This window comes from Labeo rohita, unplaced genomic scaffold, assembly GCF_022985175.1.
Source record: "Labeo rohita strain BAU-BD-2019 unplaced genomic scaffold, IGBB_LRoh.1.0 scaffold_167, whole genome shotgun sequence".
Classification (NCBI taxonomy): Eukaryota; Metazoa; Chordata; class Actinopteri; order Cypriniformes; family Cyprinidae; genus Labeo; species Labeo rohita.
Window position 1 is genome coordinate 114,486 of NW_026127857.1, and position 17,623 is coordinate 132,108.

Here is a 17,623-nt window from a genome sequence, read left to right on the forward strand (position 1 = left end):
ATAAAATTACTAGTAAATTTTACAAATAATCAGGAACACAGTGAATTAAAGGGGTCATCGGATGCAAAGTTCACTTTTACATGTTGTTTGAACATTAATGTGTGTTGGCAGTGTATGTACAAATCTACCCTAAAATGATCAAAACCCATGCAGTGGTTTTTAATTAATCTTTAAAAATAATATCCCCTTTTTCAAACTGAGCCATTCTCAGAAGCCTGTCATTGTGGTGTCACACCAACAGAGGCCTCTCCATCGGTAGCTGATTGACATTAGCATCTTACCTCAGATCAGCTGTAACAGTCTGCCCTCTTTGTTTCAATGCTGGAGCAGGGATGTAAGTTAGACAAGAATATCTCAGATTGAGCGATTGAGGTGTTGTGTTGCTGGATGTTATAATGATCATAGTGGTCGTCATTTACTCCCGACATCTGAGCCGCTGAAGATGCAGTGGATTACGTTTGTTTGTGAAAGGAATGCGCCTCCCGACCTACATATATCCGTCTATGTTCGCACAAATCATTCATGATCCGGTTTCACTTACAGCAGAAGTGAGTATAAGGGTTATTTTATGTATCTTTGCTATCGCCTTTCCTAATAATGTGCCAGTTTACAATTTTAGTGGCTAAAGTAAATAGGCTCGTCACTCCACAAAGAAGAGCAGAGCTCGTTAACATTTAAAGCAAAATCAACCAGAACAGGATGATTTTTCCAGAGCTGATTTTGGCAAGATAAAAAAGGTGTTATTTACACTGCCATATAATGTACTCAGAATCATAATTCAAGCCCTAACCCTAAAACCATGCAAATATAATAATGATAGTACATACTGTCAGGTAGCATATTGTCAGAACACTGGCCCACACAGTAGAGTTAATGGTGCTGTGAACTGTTTTAGCTGCAGTTCCGCAAATACCCACCAGATGAAGCCATTTATTAATTAAATCAATATCATTCAACTGCTGACGAAAGTAGAAAGTTGTAAATATCAAATGATTCAACATTTGCTTGTTAAGTCTGACTGTCCAAACCATGACATGAGTGCAAACCCTCTATAATCTCACTTAAACATTTAGTCGTTCTGTGTATTTGTCTGTATACAATAGGATATAACTCCTTCACAGTGTGATAAACTTTTAAAGCTGCTGCTGCAGCGGCGGCTTTTACCGGTTCAGCGTTTACGACAGGACTTCAGCTTTATTTCCTACCGACATGCCGGTCAAAGGTTTATGCTGCGTTCACGCCAAGTCATAATTACTGTAGTTCCCAGATGAAAACATGTGTCGCTCTCTTCGGAGCTGCCCATGTGATACATACAGCTGTATATAGAGTAAATAAATTAAATTATTTATTGTTAAATCTTATTGTTAAGTCTTACTATTTAAATGTTTTCTGCTCTTGTGTCAGATATGCAGCACTGCTTTATCATATTTGATACATTTGAGTGTGTTAAAAGTTCTGTTGTAATTCTACTCTGTGTTCAGTACCTGTCTAATAAAAAGCCTAACATAGCATCTTTGGTGTTTCCATGAAATCAAGGATGCATGACACTATCAGGTGACGCAGTGACATTGATAGTATAAGGCAAACTGCATCTTAAAAATCCACAAATTAAAAATCAACACTTGCATAAGAACGTAAGTTGGATTAATTTATCTGTTAATCAGATATGAGTGAAAAGTTGTGTTTGTTACTACAGAAGAGTTTTCTTTAAAAATCTTTATGGGTTCTGCTGTTATGTCCCCACCAATGTCAAAAGCAAAGCTACGCCCCTGGTTAGAGATTATTCAGAACTGTCTGTTTTAACCGTAGATACTTACTCCTCCCCTCATTGCAGCCACCTTTGTACTCTTCATCTACTTCAATGTCGAGGCAAAAAAAAACACAGAACATTTATGTATACTTAAATCTGAATTTATTTATTTATTCATTTATTAGGACAAATGGTGACAATGAGGCCTCTCTTTAGTTTGCCCTTGTTCTGGTGTTTAATCAATGGTAAGACTTTTATACTTATAGTTTCTTATTCAGACGATAGGGCTAAAATCCGAAAGCGAACCTCGTTTTGTTTAGTATTAGCTGTAATCGCTCTATAGTCGACAGAAATGCATTTGTCGCTTGTATTTTAAAGTGTGGTTTTACATGGCCATTGTAAGCTATTTAGGATTGCATGTTACAGTCTCTGCTACTTGCACTTAAACTTAAGAGCAGAAAATAATAGGTAGACATTTCAGAAGCAGGGAGCTTTCACTTTCTCTTCCATAGCAATGTTGATTTCTTTTCTTATAATTTGGATAACAATTATTTGTTCATTTCTTCTTTAGGTGCTTCTGGTTTTGGTGCAGACAGAGAGATTGTATTTGTGACAGAGGAAGATTTAGTCACTCTAAACACTGGTGTTAAAACAAAGCAACAAGACAAGATTATATGGTATTTTAATGCCATTCGCATTGCTCAAATCACTGGGAGTCAGAGTAAGCTCTGTACAGATAATCAATGTATAGAAAGATTCAGTGACAGACTGAAGCTGGATCATCAGACTGGATCTCTGACCATCATGAACATCAAAATCACAGACTCTGGAGAGTATAAATTGAAGATAATCAACAGCAGCAGTGACAGTGAAAAGATCTTCAGTGTTTCTGCTCATGGTGAGTCATTGTGTTTGACATTTGTGAGTTTAGTGATGTTTTAAAGTCACATTCAGAGGTGTTTTTTTTTTTTCTTCTTATATTTGCATATATGTATATGTTCTATTATCTCTACACATTCACATAATTTCTTCAAAAAAACACATTTACTAAAGCAGAATGTGTAACATTAATTAAGCTCAATTTCATTTAACTCATTTTGTTTTTCCATTGGGGAGTTTTTCTCAGATGCTCTGTGAAGATGACAGTTTCTCATCATACCATCTCTGCTCACCTTCTGTTATCATCGGTTAAAATGCATCCATTATTTCATACTGATTTTTAGTACATCAGCAATCCAAAATGCAAAGAATTTAAAGTAAAATATTTTCATTATCACTTAATGTGGATAAAAGTTGCTATTCAAATGAAACTCAAGATAGCATATTTAAATGAAAGTTCAAAAGATAGCTAATCTTTCAGTCCTGTCAATCATCATTACAAGCCTATATAAGTATCTCTTATTGCAACGTCCCAGCCTCCGATCTTCTGGCATCCCTCCACCTCCCCTTCTCCTCCTCTGTTTCTGTTATTCTCCCTTTAGGTAATATCGGATTGGCTCATCGACTGGATGGGCAGTCGAACTTGTGAAATTGTTTTCATATGTACAGTTCTCTCATGTTATGTGGGAAAAAGATTCTCCAGTAGCTGTTGCTTTGTGTTTCAGATGTTCCTGCTGCAGAACGAAATGAAATGAAGAGAAAGGAGGGAGATTCTGTCACTGTACATCCAGGAGAAATTAAAAAACAAATTTATTTGATGACGTGGTATTTTGATGACATTCTTATTGCTGAAATCACTGCAGATCAAAGTAAGATCTGTACAGATGATCAGTGTGATGAGAGATTCAGAAACAAACTAAAGCTGGATTATCAGACTGGATCTCTGACCATCATGAACATAACAAAAACAGACTCTGGAAAATATACACTACGAACTGACAGCAGCATATTCAGCATCATTAGGAGATTCAGTGTTACTGTCACTGGTGAGTATAATTTTTTCATTTAGTGCATTTTCCCCAAGAGCAATTTTAGAAAACAGTTAAAATACTTAAATCATCTTTCTCAAGTGCTGATTATGCCCATTATATTCTCATGCACATCAAAGCAACAGTCAACTACTTGCTAAGTCTTGTTTGTCACACTATTAATAATTTTAAAAAGTTGAAGTGTAATATTAATAATAAGAAAAAATACACAATGCATCATCACTTTTTCACTGCATGGTACAGCGCAGCACAGCTAAAGCCTGGCTCACATTACAGGAATTTTAAAATCCTAACCGATTATAAAAAAAGATTATAAAATTATAAAACAAATTCCCAAAGCATTCCCTGCAGGTTATTTTTGGTTTCATTTTTATAACCTATTATAGACATTTTTAGTTGTCATATCCATGTAAACTAATAAAAACTTGTTCAGATGTTTCTGATTATTTTAATGCTGAAATGTATAATTTTTTCATCATAAACAAACTATTTTTTTTGCAGAATTTCATGTCTGAAATAAGCGTTTAATAAAGTGTAGACATCAAAGTGGTCAAATCGCATTATAATGATAATATTATTCCAATTTTATAGCTAAAATTAAGCCAAGGTTAAGCGTAGTCAGAAAATCATATCATAAACACGGGGTTTGTTTGAAGAGTTCAGATGCAAAACCAGCTAAATCCATCTGACTTTTCTCTCAAGAATCATTGATGCTTTCCAGTCAGGTTTTAGGGAGCATCACAGTACAGAGTCAGCACTTTTGAAAGTTCTCAACAATGTTTTCCTAGCAGTAGACTCTGGTGATACTGCTGTTTTGGTGTTATTAGACCCTAGTGCAGCTTTTGACACCATAGACCATAAAAATCTTATTGCTCAACGTGAACAGTGGTACTGTTTTAAAATGGTTTAAATTGTGTCTCTTACATGTGGTATCCCGCAAGGATCCATTTTGGGATTCATTTTGTTTTCATTGTATATGCTTCCAATAGGATCTATTTTTAGTAAACATTGTATATCGTTTCATTGCTACGCTGATGATATGCAGATTTATGTACCAGTAAAGATAGAAGGTGACTTTTTATGGCCTCTTCTTGCATGCTTAAAGGACATGAAAACATTGTTGGCTGTGAATTTTCTACACCTAAATGAAAGTAAAACTGAGACTTTTGTTTTTACACACTCGAATGCATCTATCTCTACTAATATTGATTTAGGTCCTTTATCTATCTATGGTTAATCCATGGTTTAAAAAAAAAAAATAGGTGTAATTTTTGTTCAAACAGATTAATGGTGGTGTTTGATCTGCTTATTTCAAATAAGAACATGCGATTTGTGTCTTGTCATCTGGACTATTGTAGTCCGCTGTATGTAGGGATTAGTCAGTCTACACTGTCACGATTACAGATTGCAGGTTGTTACTCACCACCTTGTCATGTCTCTTTAGTTGACTTCAATGGTGCCTCCAAGTTTAAACTTCCAAAATGCAGTTTAAAAGTAACTTCAAATGGCTCTAAATGATCCCACCCGAGGAGGAATGGTCTTATGTAGTGAAACACGATCTGTCATTTTTTAAACAAATTGACAAATGTATATACTTTTTAACCTCAAGCGCTCATCTTGTCTCATTTCTGAGCAAGATGAATGCTGTAAAGAGTACCTGAGGTAGAAAGAGTACCTGAAAACCATACTTGAATAGGAATACAGATACTGTAAAGTGAAAATTACTCCACTACAAGTAACCAGTTGCAAAACAACTTGAGTGAAAGTCCCAAAGTACCTGATTTTAACAGTACTTACATAATTTGCTTTTAATAAATATAGGCTCAAAAATGCTCTAGGACAGAGGTGCTCAACCCTGGTCATGGACTTTCCTGCAGAATTCAGCTCCAACCCTGACCAAACACACCTGAACTAGCTAATTAGGATCTCAAGGAGCACTTGATAATTACAGACAGGTGGGTTTGATTAGGGTTGGAGCTCTGCAGGAAAGTCAATCTCCAGGAACAGGGTTGAGCACCCCTGCTCTAGTAAAACTAAAATAAAACTGAGCACCTCAAAATTGAAAAAACAAACAAACAAACAAATAAAAAAAAATACCATTCAAAAAGGTCTTTTTAGTATAATGGATAGATAAAATAATGTTGAGCAAAATTAAAAAGTCAAAGCCTTGCACTGGATGTGTTGGTCATATCCGGCTACAGTCGTGTCCTCATCTCATATATAAAACACATTTGATTTACAACTACTTGCTAAGGAATTCACATTCACGTAAAGTAGTCTTGTTGACAAGTTTGGGTGGGTAAGGGCATAACACACAAGACAGTACTTTTGGTGCCCTGTAGATGGCAGCATCATGTCTTTTGCAGCAGAAATAAACTGCTGCAGAAAAAGCTAGGTGCCATGCAAAATGTAATGTGTGACTGCAACACTCATTTCATATGTAGTGGAAGTAAAGAGAGCAGACTCTTTGAAAAATGTAGAGAGTAAAAGTTGCTAATAACTTTGAAACTACAAAGTTTCTGAAAAGATACCCAAGTACAGAAATTAGTCATATTCACTCACACCGTAGGTCTTCAACCCTGCTCCTGGGGACCCACTTTTTCTAAGGCCCCGTTTACACGAAGGGAAGACGCAGATATTTCCCTGCGGTTTGGCCTCTCATTTACACGAAAACCCCGTTTTTATCACAGAAAACGATTATTTCTAAAAACTCCGGCCAAAGTGGAGATTTCTGATAACGCCGGTTATGTGTTGCCGTGTCAACTGGGAGAAACGGGGTTTTAGGTTCTCAAACGTCACATTATGCGCCAGAAAATGCTTAACGTCATGTGAGCGCCCTATTTACATAGGTTTGGCATAGTTATTATGGCGCTCGACGGCGTATTTATGCGGGTTGATATAAATGACAAGTTTTTTGAAAACGATGTTGTGTGCACAATGTTATTATTGAAAACGGAGGGGAGGAAATATTCGTTTCTCTAAATACCCGGCTATGTGTAAATGTGGCCTAAACCTAGTTGTGCTCCAGCCCTAATCAAACACAGCTGAACCAGCTAATCAAGGCCTTCTAGTATTGGCCATGAAGCTCTGGAACAGTTTGTCTTAACACATAAGAATTGCCTCCACTTTGGTGTCATTGAAGTCCCTTTTAAAGACTTTTATTTTCCCAGGCATTTTTGCAGAATGCTGTTCACTGATGTGTTGTTGGAACCTCATTTTTTTTTTTTGTTGTTGTTGTTGTTGTTTTTTTTTTTTTTTTTTTTTAATTATGAATGGTCGGATGCTCTGTGCTGTGTAAGAAATATGTGTATATTGCCTGTTTATTTATGTTTTAGAATATCTATAGCACATTGGTTAACTTGTTATTTTTGATTGCTTTAGATATAAATTGAATTGCCTTGCCTTGCCTTGCCTTACCAGTGTCTTTGGATTTGAGACATGAGACACCAAACCAAGGCAAAGTAAAATGAGCCAAGCTGAGTCGTAAAAGCAGCTAAAGTTAGTTATCTTGTGAGAGTCACTGTATAAGCTGCAGTTTCTAAAAACCAGATGGTGCCATTTATTAGTTTCACACAAAGCTGTAAATGTCAGTCAATTATTTGTAAAGCTGATTATCAGTCATCTCTATTAATAATGATTGTATTTATCTGTTCCAGATTCAGGTCTGTCTTCAGCTGCTGTAACAGGAAAGCATGCTGCTATTATTGGTGGTGTTACTGCTGTTGTTCTTTTGCTGGCTGCAGTTGCTGGTGTGATTTACTGTAGGCACAGAGCAAGAAAAAATGGCAAGTATTACAGCTGATCTTACAAAATGCAATGATGAGACTTATTGTGCGAACATCTTTCTTTTTAAATATGTTAAGGCATGTGGTTTTATTTTAATTGGCCAAATTAAAAGTGTGTTATTATTGTCCAAACAGGAAAGAGTCCATCACACATTCATGACAAGGTGAGATATTATGGGCACAGGGCCTGTCTACAATAAATAAATAAATGGATAAATACATATAAAAAAAAAAAAAAACAGGAATTGACTATGAATTCAGATCTGTGAGATCTATAAGTGATATGTATCTGTTTGAGTTCCCGCTGTGTCGTTCAGAAATCATCAAATCAAAACACTAATAATAGACAACTTATATAAAGGAGCACTGACAGCTCTTGTGCTGTTTTACCTCCAAAATGAAGAATAGAGATCTTTACATTCAGCAAACATCAGAGAGGACAAAAGCATCTTTGTGTTTTGTTTGTGCAACTGAATCATCAGTTCTGATCATTTGTTTTATTTTCTGTAAATCTGTTTTCTTTCTTTTTTCCAGTGTAGTGATACAGAAATACAGCCCCTTAATCAGCCTGCGAATATGGGGAGAGATGTCACATCCCAGAAGGACGTTGCTTACGGGACACCCTTTAATCAGACAGAGATTCCGCAGATGGATGTCACTAATGAGATGTCACTTAATCGGACTGAGATTCCGCAGATAGATGTCACTAATAAGACATCCCTTAATCAGACAGAGAATCAGACAGAGATTCCGCAGATGGATGTCACTAATAAGACATCCCTTAATCAGACAGAGATTCCGCAGGTAGATGTCACTAATAAGACATCCCCTAATCAGACAGAGAATCAGACAGAGATTCCGCAGATGGATGTCACTAATAAGACATCCCCTAATCAGACAGAGATTCCGCAGGTAGATGTCACTAATAAGACATCCCCTAATCAGACAGAGAATCAGACAGAGATTCCGCAGATGGATGTCACTAATAAGACATCCCTTAATCAGACAGAGATTCCGCAGATAGATGTCACTAATGAGACATCCCTTAGTCGGACAGAGATTCCGCAGATAGATGTCACTAATGAGACATCCCTTAATCGGACAGAGATTCCGCCGATGGATGTCACTAATGAGACATCCCTTAATCGGACAGAGATTCCGCAGATAGATGTCACTAATGAGACATCCCTTAGTCGGACAGAGATTCCGCAGATAGATGTCACTAATGAGACATCCCTTAATCGGACAGAGATTCCGCAGATAGATGTCACTAATAAGACATCCCTTTATCGGACAGAGATTCCGCAGATGGAAGTCACTAATGAGACATCCCTTAATCGGACAGAGATTCCGCAGATAGATGTCACTAATAAGACATCCCTTTATCGGACAGAGATTCCGCAGATGGATGTCACTAATAAGACATCCCTTAATCGGACAGAGATTCCGCCGATGGATGTCACTAATAAGACATCCCTTAATCGGACAGAGATTCCGCAGATAGATATCACTAATAAGACATCCCTTAATCGGACAGAGATTCCGCAGATAGATATCACTAATAAGACATCCCTTTATCGGACAGAGATTCCGCAGATGGATGTCACTAATAAGACATCCCTTAATCGGACAGAGATTCCGCCGATGGATGTCACTAATAAGACATCCCTTAATCGGACAGAGATTCCGCAGATAGATATCACTAATAAGACATCCCTTTATCGGACAGAGATTCCGCAGATGGATGTCACTAATAAGACATCCCTTTATCGGACAGAGATTCCGCAGCTGGATGTCACTAATGAGATGTCACTTAATCGGACTGAGACTCCAAAGACAGATGTTGCTTATGGGACACCCCTTAATCAGACAGAGATTCCACAGATGGAAGTCACTAATACAATGTCACTCAATCAGACAGAGACTGTGCAAACGAATGTTGCTAATGACATGTCTCAGGAGATAGATAATCTGTTGTCCGGTATTAGTAACTTAAAAATCAACTAAACATAATTAAAGGAGATTTGAGATGAGACAGACTTTTACAGCAGTGACTCTAGAACTGACTTGGACTCGAGTTCTGTGACTTGGAAAGACTTTGTGTTCAGATGACAGTCGTTATTTCTCTAGATGGGTCTCTGTAGCATGTTTGCGCTTCACTGGCAACTGTGGCTGACTGGCCATCTGGACATTCTGTAGAAGTCTCGAATATGAATACTCAAATGTAAGAATTCTGTCGCTTAAGGTTTCTAGATTCTAGGTTTAAGTTTATCATTGTCATATACATTTTGCTTTCTGCTCTTTTTATGTAGATTTCAAGTATTTTAGGTCATACAATAATACATTTATTGCAATCATCTGTTAAAAAAAAGAAACCATCTCATAATTTGTGGTTTTAGTTTCTTAAAATTCACTAGAAATTACAACCATTACTACAAATTATGAGATGGTTTCTATTTTTCAACAGAGGTTAGTTCAGTCCTCTTTTAAAAAAAAAAAAAAAACAGCTTGTGTCCACACATGGTTTTTCCTGTTCCGTTCCTTGTGAAGTCATTATTGGTTTATCACCCACACCTGTCTTTGTATCATTAGCACTCCTTTAATAGTTGGATTCTGTTCATTGTTTGGTTGTCGGATGTTAACATTGAGTTTTCCCTGCTGTTTCTGTTTGTTTCTGTTTCCTTGTTTGATTTTTTGTTTGTTTGTTTGTTTTTGTTTATTATTATTAAAAACCACGTTTGTATTATTTCCTTGTCCCCATGGCTCCTTCCTGCACACGACCCTGACACTGCCATTGTAAATAAACAGCAATAAAGTTAATGTTGTTGTAACCAAACACAATTTTGTACCCAAAAGCAGAACGCAGACTAAAAATGATGCAAATAAAATTAATTTATTGCCAAAAGTCAAGCAACACAATCCATATCCCATTTGTTGTTGAAGATTGATGGCTGAAGTGAGCTGGAAACAAAACAGGCCAAAGATGTGTTGGCAGAGCTGAGAGAGTAGATTGTTGTTGGGCACGGCAAGCAGATTGCAGGGTGAATGCAAGTGGACTGAGGTCTAAAACACAGGAGAAATAAAATTAGAGCTCCAACAAAACACATAACACAAAAACTGGTCTAAAGACTGGCCTTAGCATAGTACCACATTGGCAAACTGAACGATTTGGCAGAGAATGACTGGAGACCCAAGGTTTAAATACTGGAGTTGACTGGCAACAGGTGCTTCACATTCAGCAATCAGCCACAGAGAGGAGTGCGTATTCATGCCCCAGGACACACCAACTCACAGACGCAAACACACACAAAAAAGAGAAACACAGCTGGCCAAAAATCCAAATTCTGACAATTGCACTTCCTTCCTTACAGACCACCAGAAATTTTCTCTGACGTAAGAGGCTTTTGCCAATTAAGGTAATAAACTTAATAATGTCTCTTTTTATAAAATGCTAGACTGATCAAAGAGTTCATCTTCATGTAGATTTTATTTTATTTTATTTAAACATTGATTAAATTTAAAGTTCATCCATAATCGAGATTTAAATCTAAGTTTAAAGTTATGGTGCAACAGGATTAAAGTTAATCTTAAACTTAAAATTAAATCCTGGATCAAAATGACAGTTAAATATAAAACTGCATATTTTTATATGATTAATTAAACAAGCTTTAATGTTTAGATAAAGTTTAATTATGAGATAAACCTTAAATAAAAAAAATAAAAATAAAAAAAATGTGGTGTTTCTTTCACCAAATGAGCATTGTATATTCTATATTCTATAACGTTTCCTAAATTTCCCTATTATAAATTATTATACATTTTATATGGTAATTATTGATGAGACACTAATTTGGCAAGGAGCCCTAATGACTTGTTTAAGACTTGAAACTCAGGACTTGACTCAAGTGTATACATAATGTAAATAATAGATTGACCATAACTCATTGACTGCATTGTTTGGATCATCTTATTTATGTGAATCAACCTTTATCCCATTATGTTAAATCAAAATAACGGTCTGCCATGATTGATGACAATTTGAAAGCTTGCTACCATTTTAAAAGTTTGAGACTAGCTGTCAGCAGCTACTGTGCAATGCAACAATGCAACTGTTTTACTGTTTTACTCATTTAGGTTATTTACACCAAGAATACATCAGTGAGACACTGCATCCTCTTCAAACAAGATGCAATAATGAAATGAGTGAATCTCTCCTGTGGAAATCTGAGGTTTTGTCCTAGTGTGATGTGTGGCAGGATGTTGTTTGCTTAGTTTTTATTGAAGCCCTGCCTATCGTGAAAATTATTGGTCATGCAGGGTTCCCACACCCTTGTTAACTTCAAATTCAAGAACCTTCCAAGGACTTTCCAAGTCCAATACCCTCAAATTTAAGGAACTAATATGGGGACATTTCAAGTAAATGAAATGTCCCCATTTAATGCTAAAAGGCTTCATACAAGTGGCCATCACAAAACTTAACATCTTGCACAGTTTTATCACAGTAGAATGCAAAATGTTTTAATACAGTCAAATGTAATTTTTGCAATATTTCAACCATTTAACCCACAGGAGAAAATCAACCCTACACAACAGTTTAAAATCAGCCCAATTCCATTTAAAAAAATGCAGTTTGGCAACCTCACATCCAAGACAAGCTGCAGGAATCAAAATTTGAAAACTGATCATGGGCCAAGACAAGACAATCATGCTAAAGGATTTGCTGCTCAGCAGATAATGTGCTCATTTCTGATCTTGTAAGATGTGCTTCCTTTATACAAAGTGTGTGTGATCGCAAAGTGAAAGTGAATAGCTGCTCATTGAAAAGACATTTAAATACTTTGCATATAATAGCAGCTCCTTAATGTGTGAAAATTATATTTAATATTATAATGATTGCATAAGCAGGTGGTAATGGCCCGAAATTCAGCACGAGTGGGATCAAGAAACAGTCCTGTGTAGGGCTTTAATACAAAAATGCACACAATGAATGATTAAAACCTGAATCTTGTACATTTTAATTGATAGAAATCCAGCCAGATGCATTTTCCAAAATGAGGACATGTCTGGGGAAAAGAGGATGTATGGTCACCCTAACTAATGTTAATAAAGCAAGCTAATATGCATAGGCCAAAAAGTGTTGATGAAATAACACATTAGTGGACCTGAGGGAATTACTTTCAAAAAGTCTGTCACCTGCCTAACTGTGAAAAAAAGCATGAGAATGAGATACTAAAGAGAAATGTAGCCCTGCAGATGGCACCATTTATCACTTAAATCAATACAACTGCTAGAAAGGTGTAAATATATTAATATTATCATCAATATATTATCATTTATTGTGTGCACTTGCTGAATGATAAACAGATGAAATTTTTTAACTGACTTGCATTGAAGGTGCATGGGCAAGGCTGGGGGATTTTTTTCCTCCTGTTTATCATCCAGCTAATCACTAGAAGATCACAAAGAGTTAAAGGGATAGTTCACCCAAAAATGAAAATTACCCCATAATTTATGCTGCATTTGCATATGATAATGTTATAGTCCTGCTGACTTGAACTAATCGCAATGGCTGAAAATAGTCTTCATTTTTATCATTGAACCTAATTTTTGAAAGATGGTTGCTTGACTGTGTTAAATGGATAAAAGTATAAGAATATTGTGTGAGCTGTGGATAAACTACATTTCATGGTAAAATTAAAATAAAGTCTTGCAAGGTTTTTTTTTTTTTTTTTTTTTTCCTTTTGACCACTTTTGACCAGTCTCATCCCGAGTCCCAAAACACATTTGCAGCCAATCGGCAGAAAGGGGCGTCTAGTAATAACAGCGGAAGCACGAGTGCTCAGTGAGTGCACAGGAAGGATGTTAGCAGATCGATTATAGATAGAGAGAAATTGCAGATTTAAAGAAAAAAAAAGAGGGACAAAACATTAAAAAGATAGGTTACGATCAGGTAAGAGGTAGGACCTGCTGCATTGTGTACATACATGTAGGGCGAAGATATCAATGTCTGCTACCACAGTATCTGTTTTTATTTGGATATGCAATGTATATTTAATTTTAAAAGTTATTTTTATTTGTGGTTTTGTTTAAAGTTATTGTTCAAAGAGGCACCAGGAGGCAACACGATGATCAAGCAGCAGACCTGTCTTTTAGTGTGTGCATTCAGAATGTATTTATAGCACACCCTATAGGGTACAAGATTTTCCACTTTGGCCAACAGGAGGGCAATGATCCGCTTGTGCTACATTTGCCAACAAAAGAACAAACTGTGTGTGATACTATACAGCAAAGTCCCTTTTAATGAAAGTCTGTTCACTCTGCGGCCATAGCGTTTAAGCTACTTTTTGGCACTTCTAACGGCCGCTGCAGTGACGCAATGACTTTATCAATCAGCGTTTGGCTCTTTCATTTAGAAGGCGGGACTATTCCGCCATATTTCACATTGCATTTCCCCCATTCGTAAATATGGGAGTGAACCGTCTTTGAATTTCTATTTGCTATACAGTGCACTCCATATTCCATTATATTTTGTAACAAGAATAAAACAAGAACAGTAAATGACACGTAAAGAAGCACAGAATAGTGTGATTTATATTTAATAATGAGCATTAGGTAAATTAAGCAAAAAAAAAAAAAACATTTTAGTTAAGTTTCTGTATGATAGGCTATTGATAAATCACTACATTAATTAAAAAACATTTTGATATACAAACAGTGACGTCCAGGAAGAGAATGGAAGAGGTTGTCCGGTATGAGCTCTAACAACAAAAATCCAGTAGATACAGTATTTGATCAACGCTTTTTGGGGACATTTTCATACACAGCCTCAGTCTTTGATTTCTGCAAGGAAAGACAAAATCAATCATTCAGGAACCTTACTGATGTAACAGAACTACTTTTATAATTGACGCCAGTAGTATTACTTGTACTTAATAACTCATTTGAACATAATTTTCTTAATAAATTTAGTTGATTGTGTACATTAAGATGATTTTTAATATTCAACAACATATGCTAACACAGAGCAGCAAAAGGAAGTAACATCAAACATCCCATTTATCACAATTTTTTTCACAACAACGGAATGGCTGAGAATGACTCTTTCACACAAAAGCAACACCAAAACCACTTGTTGCAGCTCCTCTACAAATCAACCAATGACCACTAAAGCTGCATTTCACCTCAGATAATCATGAACCGCAGAGCAGCTGCAGCTCGAGGCCAGACTTTAGCACAGGTATTCATATATTAACAGCTTTGTGTTCTTTCCTTCCGATGAAAATCTATCCTGACTTCGTAAGGGATATTTTGGAATAACAAACCAATTTATTTATTGGTAGAACTGTTTAGATATTATTTTAAACAAACCATGATTTTAATTAGTAGTCCACAGACACATCATCACAAGCTGATTTTGTAACAGCCAAAAGTTACATATAGGATACAATATATATTATACCCGATTCATGCTATGTGTAAATAAATGAAGAGTTCAGATGCAAAACCAGCTAAAAGCCATCTCGGTCAAAAATGAGATAATGATACTGAGTGAATGCTCTGACACATACTATACGTTCATCAAATACTTTTACTTCAAACTCACTAAAATAGCAGCCTCAGCCCAATCAGAAGTACCAGTATTTACATAGAAACCTATACATCTGAGCCTGATAAATGCATTTTTTAAAGAAAGACGTCAGATGGATTTAGCTGGTTTTGCATCTGAACTCTTCAAATCACCTTTCCATCAGACCGCAGTGGCACGTCAAAATATATCAACGGGCTGTTCGTAAACTAAAGACGCGTAACTACGTAACTGCACAACTTTACTGATTATAATGGAAAAACTGCAACATGGAAAACATACAATAAGGTACAAAGTACATAGACTTGAAGATAACAGAAAAAAAAATCTTAAACTATCCTTTTGATGTTTTTTCCACTACAGCTAACGGTTGGGCCGATAGTACACCCATGTCTCTTCAATGACCATCTGATGCTGCAAACTTCAATCAGACTGCAACACATCTTCTTACAACAAAGTCATGAATGATCTTACCGTTTTTCGTGTTGTTGGTTTACATAGTGATGAATCAGTTCTGTCTTCCTCTTGTATCTGGACTGCAATAAAACAGGCATGTTAAAATGACAGTTGCATCAAAAATTGTGTCTTAAAGACACACTATTCATGCAGCTTGTTCTCCAAACCTGTTTTTCTACATTTCCTGCAGATGCAGCACATCGCGACTGAAACTACAATCAACAGAGATCCAGCAGCAGCAGAAATCAGCACTATGTAAAATAAAGGTAGGCCCTGACCTGTAATCAACAAAGTGAACCATTAGTGTCAGTGAATCTGGTTGTCTGATTTACAACACAGACTAGCAATCATCAACACTATATAACTGAGAAATCAGTTTATTAATTCATGTACATACCAACACAGACATACCTGGACATGGCTGACAGAGTTCAGTAATGTTGAGGTTTTGAGTCTGGTTTCTGATGGGATTTTTGATCACACAGCTGTAGGTGTTTTTATCCTGATATTCCACCTCCAGAGGTAGAGAGAGACTGATGCTGAGATCAGACACACTGATGCTGGACAATAAACTGTTTCCTTTGTACCAGGAGAGAGTCACATGACCCACATTTGCCACTGAACACAGCAGTGAACAATTTGATGATGATAAAGAACAATCTCTGGTTAATGTTGGGAGTGGGCAGACGAGCTGGAAAATATGATTAAATGAACAGAAATATAGATAAACCTCAACATTATTGTTATTTTTGGTGTATGTGTTTCCTTCAACATAAAGCATAAAACGATTAAACAATTCAGTATGTAAATATTTAAATGAATAATTTGGATTCAGTATAAGTTAAGTTCATTCTTATGCATCTTCAACATAATGTTGATAACTAAAAATAAAAATCCAAATCCAAATAAAAATCTGGGTTACAATGTGGCATGGTCAATCTGTACCGTTTCAACAGTACAGGCACAAGATGAACAATATGAGTGTGAAAATAGCAGCTGTAATGCAATTTTCCAATCCAACAACTTTGCCATGACAATACAATGACATTAAAATTACTGTTTAAAATATTTAAACAGGAATTATATAAGTGCTCTTATGAAGTTTTATTTTAAATGCTCTAAATATTGGTGACATCGATTACAAAGCCTCAGCATTACCTCAAAATGAGGGATGAGTCGGAATTTGTGGCATAATGCCACAAATGTGAATTGAGTTTAACTGCTAAATACATGAAGGATGAAACAAATGATCTATACTCACCATAGACAGAAACACTGAATGTTTTTGATGACCGTTTCACCCCATTTATCTCTAGTTGATAAACTCCAGCATGTTGAGTTGTGATATTTGTGATGGTCAGAGATCCAGTTTGTTTGTCCAGCTTCAGTCTGTCTCTGAATCTTCCATCAGCACCATCAAATGTGGAGAAGATTTGGTTCTCAATGCTGATTTTAGCAATGAGGGATGTTTCAGCTTCAAAGTTCCATAGTATGTCTTCGTCTTCGTGTATTTTAGTAACAAAAGTTTGTAAAGTGACAGAGTCTTCCTCCATCACAGACACTGACTGCATTTCATTAGTTTTACTGCCAAACGCACCTGAAAAACATACAGAAATAGATTAAGACACAAATCCTGAAGTCAGCGGCTATTTGTTTTTAGACTAATGCATTTTTATTACTTTTTGTTTGAATTAATCTGTAAATATTTTAGAGATGGATATTTGTACTGTTAAACATTTAAAACATTAAAAATAAATAAATAAATAAATAAATAAATAAATAAATAAATAAATAAATAAATAAATAAATAAATAAATAAAAAGCGCCTGACATTTGAAAAGTATCTCACTTCCTGAGCCTTCACTGCTTGGGTTTATTCACATTATAAATTTCCATATACTTTTCATTGACTTTTAACAGTTTAATACATTTTTATGCCTGTAAGTCACAGTTTTGAATCTCAGGCTGCAAAGCAGACCACACAATATTAGTTTGATCTGATCTAAGAAAACGGCGAGTGAAAACTAACAGTCATTTGTTATGCTTTTCTAAAAAAAAAAAAATAATAATAATAATAATTAATTAATTAATTAATTAATTAAAAAGCCATGCATTTAAC

General features: G+C 35.9%; 2 protein-coding genes across 2 annotated transcripts; one reads left to right on the forward strand and one right to left on the reverse strand.

The window, feature by feature from the left end:
• The first annotated feature begins 1,840 nt into the window (after positions 1 to 1,840).
• LOC127158737 (carcinoembryonic antigen-related cell adhesion molecule 3-like) lies at positions 1,841 to 8,766 on the forward strand. The gene is made up of 6 exons (XM_051101752.1): positions 1,841 to 1,995; positions 2,322 to 2,648; positions 3,355 to 3,675; positions 7,335 to 7,627; positions 7,998 to 8,267; positions 8,676 to 8,766. The coding sequence occupies exons 1-4, from the start codon at positions 1,941 to 1,943 to the stop codon at positions 7,478 to 7,480; spliced, it is 849 nt and encodes a 282-aa protein (XP_050957709.1). The 5' UTR covers positions 1,841 to 1,940; the 3' UTR covers positions 7,481 to 7,627; positions 7,998 to 8,267; positions 8,676 to 8,766.
• A 5,406-nt stretch (positions 8,767 to 14,172) lies between these two features.
• On the reverse strand, positions 14,173 to 17,096 carry LOC127158739 (natural killer cell receptor 2B4-like). Its single transcript, XM_051101753.1, has 5 exons — positions 16,766 to 17,096; positions 15,916 to 16,195; positions 15,672 to 15,782; positions 15,523 to 15,584; positions 14,173 to 14,303 (listed from the first exon to the last, which is right to left on the reverse strand). Exons 1-5 carry the CDS (start codon positions 16,766 to 16,768, stop codon positions 14,256 to 14,258), a joined length of 504 nt encoding a protein of 167 aa, XP_050957710.1. The 5' UTR covers positions 16,769 to 17,096; the 3' UTR covers positions 14,173 to 14,255.
• Between the last annotated feature and the right edge of the window lie 527 nt (positions 17,097 to 17,623).

Bases quoted from the DNA above. Each gene is read 5' to 3' on its own strand.
- LOC127158737 (XM_051101752.1), top strand. From the start codon at position 1,941: ATGGTGACAATGAGGCCTCTCTTTAGTTTGCCCTTGTTCTGGTGTTTA. The intron at 2,649-3,354 runs GTGAGTCATTGT...TTTGTGTTTCAG, and splicing joins CTTCAGTGTTTCTGCTCATG to ATGTTCCTGCTGCAGAACGA. The intron at 3,676-7,334 runs GTGAGTATAATT...TATCTGTTCCAG, and splicing joins ATTCAGTGTTACTGTCACTG to ATTCAGGTCTGTCTTCAGCT.
- LOC127158739 (XM_051101753.1), bottom strand. The intron at 15,585-15,671 runs GTTTGGAGAACA...GTTTTATTGCAG, and splicing joins CAGGAAATGTAGAAAAACAG to TCCAGATACAAGAGGAAGAC. The intron at 14,304-15,522 runs GTAAGATCATTC...CTTTCCTTGCAG, and splicing joins AACCAACAACACGAAAAACG to AAATCAAAGACTGAGGCTGT.